Genomic DNA, 23,522 nt, shown 5'->3' on the forward strand with positions numbered 1-23,522 from the left:
ACTAGAAACATTTATGCTGGCCAGAAAAGTGATGGAAAAGATGTTTCAAGGGGTCTAACACCTAGAGGGGGGCATGGAGGAGAGGGATACATGCCAAAAGTCCCGGGTAAAAATCTGGATTTGACGCACAGCAGCATTTTAAGGGCAGAAATCACATTGCATGCTAAATTGGAGGCCTAAAGTGCTTTAAAACATCTTGCATGTGTATACATCAATCAGGGAGTGTAATTAGTGTACTGTTTCACATTGACAGACCAAACTCACTGTGTAACGCACCGCAAACAGCTGTTTGTGTAGTGACGGCCATGCTGGACTGGTGCGCACCATGGCGCGATTGCTCTTCCTCAGTGATATCAGGTAATGTCTGACTGCCTTGTCAACTTTTGATGATTCTTTCTCTACCATTGTTAAAGCTTACATCTATTTTTTTTAATTACTTTTTCTGCTGGCTGTTCAGTACCTTTAACGAGAATCTGTTATGGAGGGCAGGTCTGCCATTCATTCAACTGTGTAAAACTTTCGATGGTACTTTCTCAGTACCATGGTGACCACGGGTAATGGCCGGGGAATCAGGGTTCGATTCCGGTCCACCACACATCCAAGGAAGGCAGCAGGCACGCTGTGGGCAAAGGAGCCCGATTGGCTACCACCACACATCTAAGGAAGGCAACAGGCAGGGCACGCAAGTCCCGACTCAGGGAGGTAGTGACGAAAAATAACAATACAGGAGGACTCTTTCGAGGCCCTGCTGTGTATGAGACGAATAAACTTTAAATTCTTTAACGAGAATCTGTTATGGAGGGCAAGTCTGCCATTCATTCAATTGTGTGACTGATAAACAAGTTTCCATATTACTTTCTCAGTACCATGGTGACCACGGGTAATGGCCGGGGAATCAGGGTTTGATTCTGGTCCAGAGTGGGAGCCTGAGAAACGGCTACCACCACACATCCAAGGAAGGACCCATTGTGCTGTATAAGTAATGTACCTGCCCTGACCGTGCTTTGCAGACCAGGCATCTGTGGTCAGATGGACCCTTGACCCAACTCTGTGGGCCAGAGATGACACCACTTGCCTATAACGAGAATCTGTTATGGAGGGCAAGTCTGCCATTCATGCAACTGTGTGACTGATAGTATATAACAATGCGTGCGCTCACGTAGGTAGGTGCACTGAACAGGCAGGTATGCAGTGATTGGTATTACAAATGTGCACCTGTCACACACACACAGGTACCGTGAACAGGTGCAGTGACTGGTGGTATATAACACTGCGTGCGCTCACGTAAGTAGGTAGGTGCACTGAACAGGCAGGTATGCAGTGATTGGTATTACAAATGTGCAGCTGTCACACACACAGGTAGTCACTGAATGTGCTGGGCCTGGCAGTGGCACAGTAGGAATTACCAAGGGGCCACGGGCCAGCTAAGACTGACTGACAGGGCTGTGTAAGCAAAAAATAATAGATCACAAGAACAGTAGCTCTCAAAAGAGCTGTTGAGGGTTGCTTTTTAGCAGTATCAGCAAGGAGCAAGCTAATAAGCCTAATACAAGAGCCTAACTAGTAACTAAGCTTCCCCTATGTCTACAGTATGTCTCTAATTACTGCAGCCACATGAGTGAGTGAAAAGGCTGACACTACCTGCCTATTATAAAGGGGGGGGGGGGAGCTCCAGGAGGGAGTGTAGCCTGATGGGTACCCTGTGTCTGCTGACTGTGATGTAGAGGGTCAAAGTTGACCCTAATGATGTAGTATAGGGGGCGGGTCAAACATGCATATATAGTTTGCGGTTCACCGCAAACGACCAAAGTTCGCACGAATAAGTTTGTGGTCGAACCGTTCGGGCCACTCTAATGCCCACACCCCTTCCTGGACTGCTTCAGGACCTCCTTACACACAAATCGTTGGATTATACGATTCAGCACATGTGGCATGCAGGGCACGTGTGAACTTGCCCAAACTCAAAGCCGACAAGAGATTGCTTCTGTTGTCACACACCACTTTGCTGATCTCCAGTTGGTGCGGGGTCAGCCACTGAACCACCTGTTTGTTCAAAGCGGCCAGGAGTGCTGGTCCTTGGTGTGACTCTCAGCTTTGATGCAAGACATGTCCAAGATGGCGTGACACAGTCTTACCTGGCATGCGGAATAGGCCCTGGGGAGCTGGGGGTGTGCAGTTGGCGAGGAAAGCGTAGCAGTAGAGTAGGACTCAGCTGATCAGGAGGACGACAGCGAAAAGGATGTAGGAGGAGAAGGAGAAGAAGAGGAGGTGGCAGCAGGCCTGCATGCAAGCCGTGGTGTTGTTACCAACTCCGCTGCACAGCCACGTACTCCAGGCTTGCCAGCGTTCAGCAGGTTTACCCAATGTGCCGTATAAGTAATATACCTGCCCTGTCCGTGCTTTGCAGACCAGGCATCCATGGTCAGATGGACCCTTGACCCAATCCTGTGTGCCAGAGATGACACCACTCGCCTTCCAACATCACGGTACAGTTAAGGGTATTGACTTTTTGGAAAAATAATTGCGGCCTGGTATCTTCCACTGTGGTGTCCCAATCACCACAAATTTTCAGAGGCTGCTGCTAAACATGATAAACTCTCTGCCATGGGAGATGGTCAGAACAGTGTGGTGGAGGAGCAGCATGTGCAGACGTGCATTGGGGGAGATGGTCAGAACAGTGTGGTGGAGGAGCAGCATGTGCAGACCTGCATTGGGGGAGATGGTCAGCACAGTGTGGTGGGGAAGCAGCATGTACAGACGTGCATTAGAAGAGATGGTCAGCACAGTGTGGTGGGGGAGCAGCGTGTGCAGACATGCATTGGGAGAGATAATCAGCATAGTGTGGTGGGGGAGCAGCGTGTGCAGACGTGCATTGGGGAGATGGTCAGCTTAGTGTTTTGGGGAGCAGCATGTGCAGACGTGCATTGGGGGGAGATGGTCAGCACAGTGTGGTGGGGGAGCAGCGTGTGCAGACATGCATTGGGAGAGATGGTCAGCACAGTGTGGTGGGGAGCAGTGTGTGCAGACGTGCATGGGGGAGATGGTCAGCACAGTGTGGTGGGGGAGAAGGGTGTGCAGACATGCATTGGGGGAGATGGGTAGCATAGTGTGGCGGGGGAGCAGCATGTGCAGACGTGCATTGGGAGAGATGGTCAGCATAGTGTGGTGGGGGAGCAGCATGTGCAGACGTGCATTGGGGGAGATGGTCAGCACGGTGTGGCGGGGGAGCAGCATGTGCAGACGTGCATTGGGGGAGATGGTCAGCACAGTGTGGTGGGGGAGCAGCGTGTGCAGACATGCATTGGGGGAGATGGTCAGCACAGTGTGGTGGGGGAGCAGCGGGTGCAGACGTGCATTGGGGGAGATGGTCAGCATAGTGTGGGTGAGGAGTAGCGTGTGCAGACGTGCATTGGGAGCTCTTGAATCGGGATCTACATGATATTGGCATGATATGGTGCAATAACTGTAAGTATTTATTATTAAGTATAATCAGATATAGGGCTCTAATCATCTGTTCAATAAGCTGCACTGCCGTGTCACGTCAGGGAACATGCGTTCCCTGCAAAGCCCCGCCCACCGCTCTTGACATCTTTCACGTTAGGCGGTCCTGGGGCTGCCACCTTCCCGACACCTATCGCTGTTAAGCAGTCGGGAAGGGGTTAATGTCACCCTGAGCACCTTCGGGTCCTGTAGCATCTTAGGACGTGATTTCGGCACTTTAAATGACCCAAAAGGATGCCTTTCAAGTGACAGGCAGCCTACTGGGCCAAAGTGCAGGGATCATGTCCTAAAAATCTACAGGACCCGACGGGGCTCAGGGCAGGATTGGAGCGGCTGGTAGAGCCAAAGGTGCACACGTTAATTAGCAGCACACGCTATGTAGCACAACAAATGATTTTTAACTCATGCTGCTGAAATTAAGCTTACTGAATCAAGCCCACAGAGCTGTATCTGGGGTATTTTTTATTTTTACTTGTAACCCTTTGTGGGAATGGGTAAAGGGTACATTACCTATACACATTTCACCTGGTGGGGATATATAGGAAGGCTACAAAGGCCCGTGCCTTGGACGCTGGGAAGCCTGGGGAGGGGATGTAGCATTTGCTAGTCCTCACCCTTGCTGCCCCTCTGCCTGCTTGCACTGATCTGTGCTGCCCATCTGCTCACTCGCACAGACCAGGAGTCCCTTTGCACTCTACCCCTCTAGTTCCCCTGGCTGTGCTGGCCCCCAGCATACTGAGACCTCCAGATCAGTGGTGGCCCACATTGGTGAGAGAAGAGACCATGGTTCGGAGATGCCATGCTATACATCACTTCCTGTATACTTCACTTCCTTGATTTGAAGTAAGCTCACCAGCTGTGTCACCAGCTTAGACCCGAGGGCTGCTGTCATGGCACGGAGTGTGGGCTTACATACGCCAGGTAACACTGACATGCTGATCCTTACATGACGGGGTGTGATGGCCTCATGGGGCATTGCTCCTCTCTTTCCTTAGGGGAGCTTTACTTTGGGGTTTACTTCCTGGTTTGATTACAACAGTAAAGCTCATGCACATCTCTTATTAGTGGGCGTCCTGTTTATTTACTCCCCACAAATGGCCTATGGAGTGATTATTGATTGGAATATTGATGTCATCACTGGGGGTTTTGCCCCTGTATATTTTTCACCCCACTCAACATTTATTTACAAATTTCTCGGACCAAATCACAGCAATTTTTACACATATATCCCATCTCGTCTTAGAGAGCTTTTATAGGTATACCAGTACATACAAACTACTACACTGCCGTATTTCCTATTCTGTTTTTAACCCCCCCTGGTTTTTTATCTTATTGTCTGTGTGCTTAGAGTGGACCTGAACTCTTGCACTGGGCAGAAGGAAAATAGAGAGAAATGCCCCCTTCATGTGCTTAGGAGAGTTTAGCCGGTCTAATTCATCCTTATCTGTGACAAGTGTATTTGATCTCTCAGCTGTGTCAGCCGACTGCCTCTGCAGAACAGCTAATTTGTAAAGAAAGGATGATAGCCCTGGGCTATTTCCTTGAAAGCAGGAAGTAGACACACTGCAGAGTAACTGCAGAATTTGTACCCTCTGTAAAAAATAAATGTTTTTTTTTAAATGTTATTATGCTGTTGCTTATCTTTTAGAGCAGAGAGGAAGATCTGAGTTCAGGTCTATTTTAAATAATAGTGCGATGTCCCTCCGCCAGGCAATGCAAATGATAGTCTAAGGGCCCATTCACACTAGAGCGTTTTGGCGGCAATTTCAGCAAAACACTCAAGGGCTAGCACTTTTTAAAGCGCTAGTGCTATAATACCCTATAGGCCTGTTCTTATTTGGGCGATTTGTGTTAATCGCCGGCGATTAATGCAAATCGCCAAACGCAATCGTGTAGCCTGCACCATTTTCAGGATATTTCCCGGCGATTGCGTTTCAGTGCTATAGAAGCGCTAAACGCAATCGCAGAAACATTGCTGCAGTGTCCAGTGAAATTTCCGCATTAAATCACGGAAAACTCACACCCGCAAAATGCCAGCGGTAATCGTCCGACGGTTTGCGCTTTTAAGTGTTAATGGGGCCTGCAGGGGAACACAACCTCACATAGAGTAACAGACATGATGATGTAGTAGAAACAGGATAAGAGCATCTTCCATGAGGAAATATGATTAATTACAACCATAAAACATTTTTTGCTTAAGTAGCCAAGTTTATTGAAGAAGTAAGGCAAATACACATTAGTGAGAGAGTACAACAAAGTGTCAGGTGATACATTAGAGGCCTGGAATAGGCACATCAGGATACATATAAACGTCAAGCACTTGGCTTACTTTTAGACAGATATAAAGAAATATAAAACAGTCGTGAACATTAACAGTTGCCTTAGAGGATACAAAATAACCAGCAGTAATATGAAGGAGCTCGGATGTCAGCTGGAGATTAATAACAGTGATGAGTACTCAGTATAGGGGATATATTATAACTTAGTGTGTGGGGAATTTATCCAGGTAGAGCAGATTTTGTCACATTAGATTGGGTACCTCTGCGGTGATATACTGCCTTGTGGAGGGGAAGCATCCGATTCACAGACCTGACCCACTCAGTGCACGATGGCGCTGTGGTAAGTCTCCAACACTTGGTGAGGAGTTAGCGAGCTATGTGACGTGTCTCTATAGCAAATTGTATCAGGAATTTTCCAGTAAAGGATTGGGGAAATATATGAAGAAGGCACACCTTTGGGGCAGCCCATATAGTCATTGAGGAAATAGATGACTAGCGCCCAATATGTGATAACCTGAGGACAGGTCCACATCATGTGCAAAGAGGAACCTCATTCTGTGAAGCAGTTGTGGCAGTTAGGCAGCGTGCCAGGTGTAAATTCCAATATGGATACTGGAGAAAGGTAGGCTTGGTGTATAACGTATAAGTACAGTACTCTATCCAGTGTCAAATCCCACTCATCCTCTGAACTATTCCCTACATCCCTCTTCCAGGCCGTCCGGCATGTTTTCACATTTCAGCGATCCTCCTTTTCATTCCCCAATAACTTTATCACTACTTATCACAACAAATGATATAGATCTTGTTTTTTGCCACTAATTAGACTTTTTTGGGTGGTACATTTGGCTAAAAATAATTTTATTCTAAAAATAATTTTATTCTAATAATTCTAAATAGTTTTAAAATAATACATGCTACTCTAATTAAAACCCACATATTTTATTTGCCCATTTGTCCCGGTTATTACACCATTTAAATTATGCCCCTATCACAATGTATGGCATTATTTATTTGAAAATAAAGGTGTATTTTTAAGTTTTGCATCTACCACTAATTGCAAGCCCTTATTTGCAAAAATAACAGTAATATACCCTCATGACATACATACTAAAAAAAAAAAAAAAGTTGAGTCCCTAAGGTAACTATTTTTTTTAAATGTCTTTTTGTAATAAAAGTGGTTTTTTTTTTTTTTGGGGGGGGGGGGGGGGGTAACTAAGTGGGGAGGTTAATGCATGGCGTATTTTATGTATTTTTATTCATTAGGATGTATGTGTACTTTTACTATTAGAGGTCCCCCCACTTTATTCTTCCTATGTACTGAATACACGTTACAGAAATAACACCTGTATGCTATACTTTCACTTTTGTCAATGACCGCCAGCATCAATGAGATCACTGATCACAGGCATCTTGATTGGTGAATGGGAACTGTGCTCCCATTCACTGATCAGTGTACTAAGGGGCGGCGACGAGAACGCACGCAACACGAGTGCGCGCAGCAGGCGATCCTGGTGAGGTAAGTATATTTACACCCCTGAGACTTAGATGAAGTCCTGAGGGGCATAAATATACTGCCCCCGGGATAACTAGTTAATGACTGAGCCACTATGAAACTAATTTACATCCCATTTAGTGTTCAGTCCTTCAGGGAATCAAGTGCTCATCTGGAACATGCAGTAAGTAGTGATGGCAGAATAGTTCGCCAGGAAAAAAGTTCACGGTGACCTTCTGCCGATCGCCTGTTCGCATTTAATGCGAGTTTCCCTGTCAAAAGTTTGCGGTCGCATTTATCATTAGAATCAATGGCTTTCGCCTTTAGTGGTTAATAGCAAAGCCCCCGTACGTGATAGAAACACCAAATTTTCAGGGTATGGAAAGGAGAACAGTGGGGACAAGAGAAACACTTTTCAGAAAGTGCTCTAGGTGCCGGAATGGGTGGGTGTGATCGGTGTGGGGGGGCCGGGAGGACAGGGGGAGCCAGCGATGCAGCGTCAGGAGGGATGGGCTCTCAGCGATACTAAGTATAGCAGAGGGAAGTGCGGGGGAGTGGTGTGTGTGGCGGCAATCAGCGGAGAGCTTCAATTAAGGCAACGAGACGATATTGGCGTAGAAACATTTATTAAAGGTAAGAATGTATAATTAATTTAGAACATTAAAATATTTTAGGCCTCGTTCCCATTGGGTGCGTTCAGAAACGTGTAGAAGCGCAGGATAAAAACGCATGCGTTGGTGCGTGCTTTAGTGTGCGTTTCAGTGCGCTTTTTTAAGCATGTTTTGCTTATTGTAGCAGTAGCAGCTGTCAAAAAAGGGGGTCACCTTCCAGATGCCACCATGATAGCCCCCAACTCCTCCTGGAGCACGGGAATTGGGGAAGAGCCCATGGATTGGACAAGGGCACCGGGTGAGGCTTAGTACCCCTCTCCCCCAGAGCCGCCCTATACCATGGACCATGCGGGCTGGCATAGCTCAGGGTACGAAGCCCCTTGTGGCTGGGGCTCTGCATTCTGGCTATCCCAGCCTGCATGAGGGACAAGGGGTTAAGATTCTATATAGATTCTTAGTGGAGCGCCACTTCACCAATTCCAACCACGATTAAATACAAGAATCTGCAGCATCAAAAAACAATGTAACATTTCTGGTTTCCTGCTACATTGTATTTTGATGCTGCAGATTCTTGTATCTAAAAGATGTTAAAGAGACTTGAGAGGGGGGACCCCAAGTCATTTTTTTTATTTCCTACACTCTGAACAAAACATTTTTAATGGTCAAAAAATAGGTAAAGTTGCCAGGGATCCTTATCCAGCCATAATGCAGATATATAGTGACCCCTGGCCAAAGCTTTACCACATTTCCACAGGGTTTCCAGGTGGTCAGTACTCACTGCGTAATGATTACCAGCAAACCCTGTCATTACAGACAAACAAAAATGACAGCGCTCACAGGCTGCAACTGGCTTATAAACCATCAAGGGGCGTGTACAGACCCCCAGGGGCTAAATACACGCTTTGAATCCAAATCAGATGCAAAATTATGCAAATTAAGTGCAAATTTATGTGCTAGTCCCTAATCTAAAATTTGAATGCAGATTGGATGCAGGCTACCACAAGTATACTTAGAACATTTTACATAGAGAAGAGGGTGTAGGCAGCGCTTCCAAATACAGAAGGCTGCACCTGAGTTGATTTAGCTGCAGAGAAGTGCAGAGCTCCAATGGACCATATTACACAACATGCATTCAAACAGGTACAGCAATGGAGGGCGTTAGCTTCAGCAAATAATGTGTGCACAAATCATTTCCTACTAGACTTCCCCACGGCGGTGACGTGCCCCCTCGGGGAAGACCTAACCACTAACCTGACAATAAAAGCATAACTTACCTGGTGCGACTTATCATACAATGGTATACACATTTCTTCAAGACAGACAAACAAAAATGACAGCGCTCACAGGCTGCAACTGGCTTATAAACCATCAAGGGGCGTGTACAGACCCCCAGGGGCTAAATACACGCTTTGAATCCAAATCAGATGCAAAAATGCCCCATGGGGGTCTGTACACGCCCCTTGATGGTTTATAAGCCAGTTGCAGCCTGTGAGCACTGTCATTTTTTTTTGTCTGTCTTGAAGAGATGTGTATACTATTGTATGATAAGTCGCACCAGGTAAGTTATGCTTTTATTGTCAGGTTAGTGGTTAGGTCTTCCCCGAGGGGGCACGTCACCGCCGGGGGGGGAAGTCTAGTAGGAAATGATTTGTGCACATATTATTTGCTGAAGCTAACGCCCTCCATTGCTGTACCTGTTTGAATGCATGTTGTGTAATATGGTCCATTGGAGCTCTGCACTTCTTTGCAGCTAAATCAACTCAGGTGCAGCCTTCTGTATTTGGAAGCGCTGCCTACACCCTCTTCTCTATGTAAAACCCTGTCATTAAATTCACTGCTCTTTCTTTTCATATATGTAAATTTACATTACTGATAGGTTTATACATCATCTGTAATTTAACCGCATTTAAATATATACTTTTTTCCTATCAAAACTTTAAAACCTACTTTCTCCAAAACTACAAGGTCTTTTATTCCTATTTTCCCCACTGTTCTCCTGAACATTCCCTGAATACTGGGTGTTTCTAGGATATACGAGGGCTTTGCTATTAACTGTTAAAATCAGTTTACCCCACTTTCCCACACTCTGACCATGAACTTTAACCACTTGAGGACCAGAGGTTTATACTCTCCAGTGACCCGGCCGTTTTCTACAAATAGGCAGTTTACAAATTTAATGGTTTATTGCTCTGTCATACAACTTACCAGCCAAAGGAATTTTACCTAATTTTCTTCTCATTAACAGTGCTTTATTTTGGTAGTATATGATTGCTGCTGTGATTTGTATTTTTTTTTTAATTCATAAAAAAAAGATCGAAATGAAAATAAAAAACCCTATTTTTCTATTCCCCCCCCCCCCCCCCCCGTTCTTTAAATTGACCCTAGGCAAAGATACATGCACTACCACTACACTAAACATACTGACTGTGACTGTGGTAGGGATTAGAGGGACAGTTGAGTGACAAGGACATCCTCTGTACAGCGCTACCCAAGATCGCAGAGCTATATAAGCAATTCTTTCATTGATTTATAAAAAATAAAGAAAACAGCCTGCCAGCTCCGATCGCAGGCTGGCAGGCTGATCGCTGCAGCCCCCTGTAAAGAGTGATGAGAGCTCACGCTCGTGCGAGCTCGCTGCAAATCTCACCTCTAGCGAGATGTCACCATATGGCGGCGCTGAAGAAAAATTGATCCTCTCTGCCACCATCCACGTTACGCAGTTGGCAATGGGTTAAAATCGATTTTCTCCAAAACTACATGGTCTTTGTGAAAAAATTTTTTCCTCTTGCGCTCACTCTTCTCCTTTCCATACCCTGCAAATTTAGGGGATTCTAGAAGATATGGGGGCTTTGCCATTAACCACTTAAGTCGGCAGCACAAATTTTGTGTATTTATTGGCCACTGTCTGGGTTTTTCCAGACTTTACATAGTTACATAGTTATTTTGTTTGAAAACAGACATCTGTCTATCGAGTTCAACCAGTACAAAGTACAACTCCAGCCTGCTCCCTCACATATCCCTGTCGATCCAGAGGAAGGCAAAAAAAAAACCTTACAAGACATGGTCCAATTAGCCCCAAAAGGGGAAAATTCCTTTCCGACTCCAGATGGCAATCAGATAAAATCCCTGGATCAACATCATTAGGCATTACCTAGTAATTGTAGCCATGGATGTCTTTCAACGCAAGGAAAGCATCGAAGCCCCCTTTAAATGCAGGTATAGAGTTTGCCTTAACGACTTCCTGTGGCAATGCATTCCACATCTTAATCACTCTTACTGTAAAGAACCCTTTCCTAAATAAATGGCTAAAACGTTTTTCCTCCATGCGCAGATCATGTCCTCTAGTCCTTTGAGAAGGCCTAGGGACAAAAAGCTCATCCGCCAAGCTATTATATTGCCCTCTGATGTATTTATACATGTTAATTAGATCTCCTCTAAGGCATCTTTTTTCTAGACTAAATAAACCCAGTTTATCTAACCTTTCTTGGTAAGTGAGACCTTCCATCCCACGTATCAATTTTGTTGCTCGTCTCTGCACCTGCTCTAAAACTGCAATATCTTTTTTGTAATGTGGTGCCCAGAACTGAATTCCATATTCCAGATATGGCCTTACTAGAGAGTTAACCAGGGGCAATATTATGCTAGCATCTCAAGTTTTTATTTCCCTTTCAATGCATCCCAAAATTTTGTTAGCTTTAGCTGCAGCGGCTTGGCATTGAGTACGATTATTTAACTTGTTGTCGATGAGTACTCCTAAGTCCTTCTCCAAGTTTGATGTCCCCAACTGTATCCCATTTATTTTGTATGGTGCTAGACCATTGGTACGACCAAAATGCATGACTTTACATTTTTCAACATTTAATTTCATCTGCCATGTGCCCATATAGCCATCCTATCCAGATCCTGTTGCAATATGACACTATCTTCCTGAGAGTTGATGATTCTGCACAATTTTGTATCATCTGCAAAAATAGCAACATTGCTCACTACTGCATCTACTAGGTCATTAATAAATAAATTGAAGAGCACTGGACCCAGTACAGACCCCTGTGGGACCCCACTGCTAACAGTCTCCCATTTTGAGTACGATCCATTGACCACAACTCTTTGTTTTCTGTCCATTAGCCAGTCCCCTATCCATGCACACAGACTCTTCCCCAGTCCTTGCATCCTCAGCTTTTGCACCAGACTTTTGTGGGGAACAGTGTCGAAGGCCTTTGCAAAGTCCAAGTATATCACATCTACAGCATTCCCAATATCCATATTAGCGTTCACTACCTCATAAAAGCTGAGCATGTTAGTCAAACAGGACCTGTCTTTAGAAAACCCATGTTGATGCTGAGAAATAAGATTATACGAAGTACTAACTACGACGACTACTACGAAGTCATGTATAGTATCTCTTAGTAACCCCTCAAATGGTTTGCATACAACTGATGTTAAGCTTATTTTTTTAAAGAATTTGTGGCTGCAGAGAAGCCATGAAAGTTGTAAAAGTTCACCTGCCCATTAAAGGCTATGGGGCTCAGTCAGTTTTTTAAGGAGACATGTGATGCTCGGCCATCACTACCAGTAAGATATTTAGGAGGCATCTCTGAAGATCTCCTCCTCGGACTAAACGTTTCACTCGCTCTACTCCCGGGAAAGCAAATGTGTTCATATCCTGCATGGCAATTCCTGAAAAAATTAGCAACCACTGAAGTATTGTCTGTGGCCCACTGCGGGCCGCTAAAATGCTCAGAAATTCTGAGCCGTAGAGGGCACCCCAATGAGTATCCCCGTACCTCTCCCCCCACCAATCCAGTGCTGGGACCCCCAAACCTCCTCAACAAGCACCTGTGGAAGGGTGCGTCTGTTTTGCTCCCGCCCATGAACAAGCGTGGCAGCACTGAGCAGATGCAGGATGCCTTTTGCCTTCACAGTACCACAGAGACATACAAACTCGACTTTTTATCTGCCTAGCCGAGTGACTCTGTGCTACAATGCAAGCACAAGGCATCCCGCGCAGTGTGCTTGCCTGCATGGATGGAAGCCCGGCTGTGACCTTCCAGAGGGTGCAAGCACAAGGCATCCCGCGCAGTGTGCCTGCCTGTATGGATGGGAGCCCGGCTGTGACTTTCCAGAGGGTGCAAGCACAAGGCATTCTGCGCAGTGTGCCTGCCTGCATGGATGGGAGCCCTGCTGTGACCTTCCAGAGGATGCAAGCACAAGGCATCCCACGCAAAGTGCCTACCTGCGTGGATGGAAGCCTGGCTGTGACCTTCCAGAGGAAACAAGCACAAGGCAACCCACGCAGTGTGCCCTCCTGCATGGACAAGAGACCAGCTGTGACCTTCAGAGGGTGCAAGCACAATGCATCCCGCGCTGTGTGCCTGCCTGCATGGATGGGAGCCCGGCTGTGACCTTCTAGAGGGTGCAAGCACAAGATATCCCACGCAGTGAGCCTGCCTTCATGGACGAGAGCCTGGCTGTGACCTTCCAGAGGGTGCAAGCACAAGCATCCCCCACGCAGTGTGCCTGCCTGCATGGACAGGAACCTGGCTGTGACCTTCCAGAGGGTGCAAGCACAAGGCATCCCGCGCAGTGTGCCTGCCTGCATTGATGGGAGCCCAGCTGTGACCAGAGGGTGCAGCGCTGGCTCGATGGTCAGGAAAAGGATGTGGGGAGCCTGGGGAGGACCCAGAGGGGTACAGATCTGACTTTAGCTTTATTTTAACCACTTAAGCCCAACAGGACGAACATTGTTGTCCAGTTGGGCCGCGCGTGCTCCCACCGCCGGCCGTTAGCCCAGCGATCAGTGAATGGGATTATAGATCCCATTCACAGATCGAAGCCCCCCGCAGAAAAACCGACAGCCTCTTAACAGAGGCTGCTGTTTTTCTGATTGTCAAAAAGTTTCCCGTCCTCCTAATGCGTCCTGGATGCCTGATCATACGCTTCCAGGAATTTTTTACTGTGGCCATCTTGTGGCCAAATAGTAAAACTACACCCACATCTATTTTTTTATTAAACAAATGCATTACTTTACATTTAAAATTAGCTGTTTACCTCCCACACCACAAATTACCCAAATAACATTTTTAAGAAAAAAAAATTACAATAAATAAAAAACAAACAACATAAATAGTTACCTAAGGGTCTGAACTTTTTAAATAAGCATGTCAAAGGAGTACATTAATATAATTTTTTTAAATTATGGGCTTGTTAATTGTGATGGATGCAAATTGAAAAAAATGCACCTTTGCTTCCAAATAAAATATCGGCGCCATACATTGCGATAGGGACAAAATTTAAATGGTATAATAAGCGGGACAAATGGGCAAATAAAGAACATGGGTTTTAATTACGGTAGCATGAATTCATGTTAAAGTATAATGGCTAAAAACTGACAAATAATGATTTTTTTTCCATTTCTTTCTTAATATTCCTGTTAAAATGGATTTAGAATAAAATAATTCTTAGCAAAATGTATCACCCAAAGAAAGCCTAATTGGTGGCGGAAAAAACAAGATATAGACCAATTCATTGTGATGAGTAGTGATAAAGTTATTGGCAAATGAATGGGAGGTGAAAGTTGCTCAAACGCAAAAAATAAACAACCCTTCGGGCTTAAAGAGAATCTGTATTCACAAAATGAAGTATAAACAAACATCCCTGCCTGTTTGGTGTCATCTCCTAGCCCCCTCTGTAATATTTTCGCTGCTCTCAGCTTAATAAAGAAGGTAAAAAAACAGTTTTATAAACTGTTTTGTAAACAGAAAAGATGGCCACCAAAACAGGAAGTACATCAGCAGAGCAGTGAACTCAGTTAATGCACAGTGAGTACACAAAGAATTCAGTGAGTTACACATTGAATTCAGTCTCCAGAGGTTATGTGCAAGTTTTGAAAGAGCTGTGTGTCAATGAAGCATGATAAGCTGTGTCTTGGCTCTGCACTCTTATCAGCCTGACAGGCAGCTTCTTACTCAGCTAGCTATTCTTTGTTCAGTTTATCAGTCTGAGTTTATCAGCCTCACAGATAGCAGACAAGCTGACAGTGAGAGCAGGGAGGTTGTTTGCAAGGAATAAAACATCACACGAGCACTGGAGGGGCGTGGAAGGGGTTAACTTGTTCACAGTACTGAAGACTTGGCAGCCTTCCAGACACAGCCGATAAGTCCGACAGGGGAAAGATAAGCTGATTTATTACAGAGGCGGTGCAATTAGAAAGTGCTGCAGTAAGCCAGGGCACAATGGAGCAGCCTTAGGAACTTGTAGGATAGGAGAAATAATGCTAACATTTTTGTTACGGAGTCTCTTTAAGTGGTTAAATTACATCTTTACCACTTGCAATGGAATAAATAGAAGATGAACACAACCAATTACTAATCAGGCTTAGTACTATATGTAGCCATGTTTATCCCATCATCCCACCTCAGTTCAGGGACTTGCTTTACAAACCAATGCGCTGAGTAGCATGAAAGAGCCCCGGGACTCTGTATAATATGCTGCCAGGTGCGTCTAGCAAGAGATAAACCACAACCAAAACATTTCCCACACTCAGTGCAGTAATAGAGCTTCTCACTAGTGATGGTCAAGTAGATGCAAATAACTTCGAGTTGATGCATATTTATGCAAATTGTTATGCAAATTTATTCAGCTTGAAAATGAACCAGACTTTACCTCAGCAGGAATTGATTGGTTAATTTTCAAGCTGCATACATTTGCATAATAATTTGCATATATTTGCATCAACTCGCAGTAATTTGCATCGACTTGACCATCACTACTTCTCACCAGCGATGTGAGAGGGATAAGCGGAACTGAACAAGCCTGTTATTGGCCGCTGCACTCCACTCTCCATACTCCCTACTTCCAGCTTTGTTGGGGAGATGGAGAGCAGTATGCTGCGGCCAGTTCAGGCTCACTAAAGGTGAGGTTATGTTTCACTGAGTCTTACTTACCAGCTGTGTGAGATCTCTCATGTCTGACAAGATGTGATTTCCGTACAAAACATTTCCCACACTCAGCACATGAATATGGCTTCTCTCCAGTGTGGGATCTCTCATGTATGACAAGCTCTGCTTTCCGTACAAAACATTTCCCACACTCAGCACATGAATAGGGCTTCTCTCCAGTGTGAAATCTCTCATGGATGACAAGACGTGATTTATGTAAAAAATATTTCCCACACTCAGCACATGAATATGGCTTCTTACCAGTGTGAGATCTCTCATGGATGACAAGGTCTGATTTCTGTACAAACCATTTCCCACACTCAGCACATGAATAGGGCTTCTCATCAGTGTGAGATCTCTCATGGATGACAAGCTCTGCTTTCCGTACAAAACATTTTCCACACTCAGCACATGAATACGGCTTCTCACCAGTGTGAGTCCTCTCATGGAGGACAAGTTGTGATTTCTGTACAAAACATTTCCCACACTCAGCACATGAATACGGCTTCTCACCAGTGTGAGTTCTCTCATGACTGACAAGGACTGATTTCTCTACAAAACATTTCCCACACTCAGCACATGAATACGGTTTCTCACCAGTGTGAGATCTCTCATGGACGGCAAGCTCTCCTTTCCGTACAAAACATTTCCCACACTCAGCACATGAATACGGCTTTTCACCAGTGTGAGTTCTCTCATGGATGACAAGATGTGCTTTCTGTACAAAACATTTCCCACACTCAGCACATGAATACGGCTTCTCACCAGTGTGAGTTCTCTCATGACTGACAAGCACTGATTTATGTCCAAAACATTTCCCACACTCAGCACATGAATAGGGCTTCTCACCAGTGTGAATTCTCTTGTGTATGCCAACACTTGATTTTTTCACAAAACATTTCCCACATAGGGAACAGGAATGAGACCCTCCAGCAGGGGGAGAGCTGTGCTGGGTATGAGGCCCCTCAGGTTTATACAGGTGAGGGGGGTCTGGGGGAATATTTGGGGTAACCAGGATATCTGCAGGAGACTCTTGTCCAGTGACATCATCATCCGTTGTACAGTCTGTGGATACAGAGAGACGAGTCTCTGAGAGGTTCCTTATGCCGGGACTCTGCGCTGCAAATAGAGAAACATCATCACTTCCTGTTAGAGAATTCTGAGGGGAGGAACAATTATCATTAGGGATGGTCAGTGAGCTGCTGATAATTCCAAGTTGAGGCAAAGTTTGTGCAGACTGGAAATGGACCAGATGCAGCAGCTGCATAACTTTGCATAAAATTAGCATACAGTTTGCACCATCTCAGAGTTATTGGCATGCCAATGACCATCACAAGTTATCAGCCTGACTGAGAACTGCAGAAGGTGCAGCTCATTACAGCCGGCCAATCACATGACTATAACTTTGGCTTGCATGAAAATGTTTTGTAGCTGGGAGTTCAGCCAATCAAATGCATTTCCTGACCAATCTGATTATCTGCATACAATCTGCATCACATTTGCATACACATCAGCGTTATTTGCATGTCACTGACCCCTCCCACACCTAAAGCATTGGCCATACATTGAGCAGCAGTGAATGTAGAGCTTGATGAGACAGTGGAAGCAATGTGTTACTCCTGTGACAACAGACCTATATGTACTTATAGCAAGAGATCTGTGTTATGTTTGTAGAGCAATGTGGTGTCACTTCCACATTCTTATTACCGCTGTGTCCTCGTGTCACTCATATTCCCCGTGTAATGTACATGTTTCTCTCTCTTATTCACAATTAAGCAAATAAGGAAACTGTGACTGGGGATGGTCTGAAATTTCCATCAGAACGCCGATTTCCAAAACGTAAATGCAACAATAGGCATAATTCACAAAGGATTTTCACCTGTTTTCCTGTTTCCACCTCGTCTATGTTACATTTTCAGGCTTCCAAAGAGCAAAAATATAATATAATTAAGGTAAGAAAAGTAATATTGAAATGAAGTTACTCAGAAACAACTTACTTTGAGTGATTATTTTGCTTGTAAATGTGCTGAAAGGTTATATTTATAAATGAGGTGATAAGTCATGTATGAGAAGTTTTGTGAATAGAGCCCAATGTCAGAATGCCGCATTACAGCAACTCGGAAATGTCAGCCAATCACTGAGCTCAGAAGCATCGGACCAATCAGAGAATGCAGAATATTTCTGTGGAAATGGGAATCCTGCGGGATGCCTCCGCACTCCCTGATTGGTCCAATACTACCGAGTATTTCCCAGTCCTGTGATTGGACTAAAATTTCCCAAAATGACTGTGGAAAATGGAACACCACGGTCATCTCAGGCCAATCAGTGTACTGCGGATTGCATGCGGAAATGTGCAAGTTATGCGTACATCCACATTTATAGCTTACATTAAATATAGCAGCATTAACCGGCCACTCAGATTCTCTACCAATCCGAAGCAATTATAGGCCCTAGCAACCAGATCCTAGCTACCTATCACAGGCTATCCCTCCCCTCTTGTATATAAGAGAGGTGAGACTGTCGGCCATTTTGTGGGTTCAGTGAGGAGGATATTGAGGGAGACAGTGCGCTGCATTGTGCTGCAGAGAATCAGTTGTGTGTGGATTGAGTTGTGTGACAGAATCTGGTGAGTTGAGAGATAGTGAGTGAGTGAGTGAGTAGACAGACAGATCGTAGTGAGAGACACTAGCGAGAGAGGAGGAGTTTGCTGAAGTTAGTGTGATAGAGTAGTAAGTCAGATGTGAGTGTAGTCTAGTGACAGTGAGAGATGGTTTGCTGTAGTGCGACAGAGAGAGTAGAGACAGATTGTTGTGTAGTGCAGGGCCGGATTTGTACTGTCACCAGCCGCCGCCTGACCAACAGCATCTCCTCCAACACCCCTTCCCCTTCAGTATAGGTAGGTAGAAAATTGCCCCCCCCCCTTTCAGTATATGTAGCCAAATGCTCTCCCTGCCCCAATGCAATGTAGCCAGACGCCGTTGCAGCATAGGTAGCCAGATGTCACCCCTCTCCCGCCCCGCTGTATAGGTAGCCGGATGCTCCTCCCCACTTGCAGTATCGATAAGCAGATGCTTCCGCCCTCCTTGTAGTATAGATGGTCAGATGTCAGATGTTGCCCCCCCCCCCCCCCCTTCCCTGGTGAGCACAGCTGAGTGCACTTGGAGCACACAGCTAAGGGGCCTGGGGAGAACACTTCCCCCTCAGATCTCCTTGTAGAACAGGCCAGATGTTTCCCCCACCCCCTTGTAGTATACAGTGAATGGCCAGATGTTTCCCCCTCCCCCTTGTAGTGTACAGTGGATGGCCAGATGTTTCACCCTCCCCCTTGTAGTGTACAGTGGATGGACAGATGTTCCCCCTCCCCCTTGTAGTATACAGTGGATGGCCAGATGTTTCCCCCTCCCCCTTGTAGTGTACAGTGGATGGGCAGATGTTTCCCCCTCCCCCTTGTAGTATACAGTGGATGGCCAGATGTTTCACCCTCCCCCTTGTAGTGTACAGTGGATGGACAGATGTTCCCCCTCCCCCTTGTAGTATACAGTGGATGGGCAGATGTTTCCCCCTCCCCCTTGTAGTATACAGTGGATGGGCAGATGTTTCCTCCCTTCCTGTAGTCAGAGCCGGTTCAAGACTTTTTGCTGCCTGAGGTAAACTTGTGCGGATGCGCCTTGCCCTGATTTGGAATGATCGCACAGCACTCAAAAATGTTCACCCTCAGTATAGGTAGGTAGGTAGCCAGGAATAGGTGCCCCCTACGTAGGGCAGCCAGGTATAGTTGCCCCCATATATGTAGCCAGTATAGTTTCCCCAGTACAAGTAGCCAGTATCGATGCCCCTAGTATAGGTAGCCGATATTGTTGCCCCTGTATAGGTAGCCAGTATAGTTTCCCCAGTATAGGTAGATAGTATAGTTTACCCAGTATAGGTAGCTGATATTGTTGCCCCCTGTATAGGTAGCCAGTATAGTTTCCCCAGTATAGGTAGATAGTATATTTCAGTCTTCTCCCCAGAGCCTTTTACCCGGGAGGGCCGCCCAGCTGATCTCCCTGAGAGCCCGGGTAAAATTATCCACGTTCTGTGTGGCTCATTAGTGAGCAGCAGCGACTGTGTCATTACAGCCAGCAGCTGTCAGTCAGGGCCGCTATCTCTGCCCTCCTCCTCAGCTCCCAGCAGGTGTGTAGATGGGTGGGGAATGCAGGTGACGTCACACACAGCTCAGCAGATCGGAGAGGAAGCGTGGCTCAGTTCTTTGTGGAATATCCAGCCAGACACTCTCCTCCTCCTCCTCTCGTTGTATTCGTACCGCTGCCAGCTGCTGCATGTTTGTGTGAATGTGAGTCTCGCTGGCTTCTGCTAATGGAGGAGGGGGGCATTAAACTCAACACCCACCAGCTAGAACTTTACGAAGCTTGACCCTTTGACCCCCATGATTATCCAGTCCTGCCACTGCTTTCCCTGGCCCTGATTGATGAGTGAGTGTCACTGGTGTGAGGGAGCTGCAGCTTGAGGGAGAGAGAGGAGAGTGAGCCAGTGTACAGATGGTCACAGACTCACCCAGGGCAATGGCAGACAGAGGCACAGAGTGATTAGTGAGAGACACCCTGCCCCCTTGACAACCACACAGCTCACAATATCCAGTGTGACTGACAGTGTCACATTACAACCAGCAGCCAGGTTCAATCTGCAGATTTGAAAATGAAACTACCAAGATTTTCCCCCCATGTTTCCTATGTACATGGGTGGTGTAAGGGGTGATATCTAGGGCCATAGCGTGATATTGAGAAGCTGCCTGCTTATCAATATCATGCTACGGCCCGGAAATCCTCTTTTCCACACTAGGACCACCCATGTATATAGGAAAAAACGCTAGTTTATTTGTCAAATCAGCAGAAGGGTAGTCAGAACTTTAAAGGACACATAAACCATTAAAAGAAATTGGCCAGCTACTTACCCGGGGCTTCTTCCAGCCCCTAAAGTTGTTCTTGTCCCTTGCAGTCATTCCATGCTGCTTTGTTCCTCTGCTGTACCCCTCTGAACGCTGCATGTGCGGCCACTTGCCACTCTCCTCCTCCATCACATTCCCGTGACCAGTAGCGTTCTGCACTTGCATGGTAACTACAAATTACTACTGCACATAGGCAGTGCATTCCCGGCCACAGGAGCACAATCGAGGAGGTGCGCAGCTAAGGAACAGAGCCAGTGTAGAATGGCGGTGAAGGAGCAGGAGGACTTTAGGGGGCTAGAGGCCCCAGGTAAGTAACTGGCCATCTTTTTCTTCAGTTTAGTATCCCTTTAAAATATACCAGTAGATGGAGCCTAGCCTGTCACTTGGGGTGGAGGGTGAGATACCCCACCTGGTAGCGCCCAGCGTGTCCATACCCACCTGGCTACTTTTTCATACCGCCCGGCTGAAAATCTTCTGGGGAGAACACTGTATTTGCCCCCAGTAAAGGTAAATAGTATATTTGCCCCCCAGTATAGGTAGTATAGTTGCCCCAGTATAGGTAGTTAGTATAGTTGCCCCAGTATAGGTAGCTAGTATAGTTGCCCCATATAGACAGCTAGTATAGTTGCCCCATATAGATAGCTAGTATAGTTGCCCCGTATAGGTAGTTAGCATAGTCGGCCTTAGTATAGGTAGTTAGCATAGTCGCCCCCAGTATAGGTAGCTAGTATAGTCGCCCCCAGTATAGGTAGCTAGTATAGTCGCCCCCAGTATAGGTAGCTAGTATAGTTTCCCCCAGTATAAGTAGTTAGTATAGTTGCCCCAGTATAGGTAGCTAGTATAGTTGCCCTCAGTATAAGTAGTTAGTATAGTTGCCCCAGTATAGGTAGCTAGTATAGTTGCCCGAGTATAGGTAGCTAGTATAGTTGCCCCTAGTATAGATAGTATAGTCGCCCCAGTATAGGTAGTTAGTATAGTTGCCCCCCAGTATAGGTAGTTCTTATAGTTGCCCCCAGTATAGGTAGTTAGTATAGTTGCCCACAGTATAGGTAGTTAGTATAGTTGCCCCCAGTATAGGTAGTTAGTATAGTTGCCCCCAGTATAGGTAGTTAGTATAGTTGCCCCAGTATAGGTAGCTAGTATAGATAGTATAGTTTCCCAAATATAGGTAGCTAGTATAGTTGCCCCCAGTATAGGTAGCTAGTATAGTTGCCCCCAGTATAGGTAGTTGGTATAATTGCCCCCAGTATTGGTTTTTAGTATAGTTGCCCCCAGTATAGGTAGTTAATATAGTTGCCCCTAGAATAGGTAGTGTAGTTGCCCCAGTATAGGTAGCTAGTATAGTTGCCCCCAGTATAGGTAGCTAGTATAGTTGCCCCCGTATAGATAGTATAGTTGCCCAAGTATAGGTAGCTAGTATAGTTGCCCCCAGTATAGGTAGTTGGTATAATTGCCCCCAGTATTGATACTTAGTATAGTTGTCCCCAGTATAGGTAGTTAATATAGTTGCCCCCAGTATAGGTAGTGTAGTTGCCCCAGTATAGGTAGCTAGTATAGTTGCCCCCAGTATAGGTAGCTAGTATAGTTGCCCCCAGTATAGGTAGCTAGTATAGTTGCCCCCAGTATAGGTAGTTAGTATAGTTGCCCCAGTATAGGTAGCTAGTATATGCCCGAGTATAGGTAGCTAGTATAGATAGTATAGTTGCCCAAGTATAGGTAGCTAGTATAGTTGCCCCCAGTATAGGTAGCTAGTATAGTTGCCCCCAGTATAGGTAGTTGGTATAATTGCCCCCAGTATTGATACTTAGTATAGTTGCCCCCAGTATAGGTAGTTAATATAGTTGCCCCCAGTATAGGTAGTGTAGTTGCCCCAGTATAGGTAGTTAGTATAGTTGCCCCAGTATAGGTAGCTAGTATAGTTGCCCCCAGTATAGGTAGCTAGTATAGTTGCCCCCGTATAGATAGTATAGTTGCCCAAGTATAGGTAGCTAGTATAGTTGCCCCCAGTATAGGTAGCTAGTATAGTTGCCCCCAGTATAGGTAGTTGGTATAATTGCCCCCAGTATTGATACTTAGTATAGTTGCCCCCAGTATAGGTAGTTAATATAGTTGCCCCCAGTATAGGTAGTGTAGTTGCCCCAGTATAGGTAGTTAGTATAGTTGCCCCAGTATAGGTAGCTAGTATAGTTGCCCCCAGTATAGGTAGCTAGTATAGTTGCCCCTAGTATAGATAGTATAGTTGCCCCTAGTATGGGAAGTATAGTTGCCCCAGTATAAGTAGTTGGTATAATTGCCCCCAGTATTGGTACTTAGTATAGTTGCCCCCAGTATAGGTAGTTAATATAGTTGCCCCTGGTATAGGTAGTGTAGTTGCCCCAGTATAGGTTAGCAAGGTAGGTACCCCTTCCCCTAGTCCTGCAGCGTCCCTCCTCCCTTCTGGTATACACGCTGCTATGGGAGCTGCTGTGGGTCACGCGGATCTGAGGTCTACTACAAGCAGGACAGGCGAGGGGGACCCGGTGATTTTGTCCTGCTGCAGGAGGTGGCCACCCAAAACCAGTGGCAGATGGGAAAGAAGGGGGTGGGCGCGACACCGCCTGAGGAAGTGGGGTCACCTGGCATCATGGGCGGGCTGGTCATGTTTCCCCCCTCCCCTCTGCCTCGTAGTATAGAAGAGCAAATGTTTCCTCCCTCTCCATTGTAGTATATATGGCCAGATGTTTCCCCACCCCCTTTAGTATAGATGGCCAGATATCC

General features: G+C 45.8%; 1 protein-coding gene across 1 annotated transcript in view; it reads right to left on the reverse strand.

Annotated features, from left to right (window-relative positions):
* Nucleotides 1–15,630: 15,630 nt before the first annotated feature.
* The window catches only part of LOC137524103 (zinc finger protein 665-like), a 217,820-nt gene continuing 209,928 nt past the window's right edge, over nt 15,631–23,522 (reverse strand). The window contains exon 9 of the mRNA XM_068243610.1: nt 15,631–16,687. Within this exon, the coding sequence (XP_068099711.1) occupies nt 15,819–16,687 (869 nt within the window). The 3' untranslated portion in view covers nt 15,631–15,818. The remainder of the gene's footprint in view (nt 16,688–23,522) is intronic.

Source organism: Hyperolius riggenbachi, chromosome 7, assembly GCF_040937935.1.
Source record: "Hyperolius riggenbachi isolate aHypRig1 chromosome 7, aHypRig1.pri, whole genome shotgun sequence".
Taxonomy (NCBI): Eukaryota; Metazoa; Chordata; class Amphibia; order Anura; family Hyperoliidae; genus Hyperolius; species Hyperolius riggenbachi.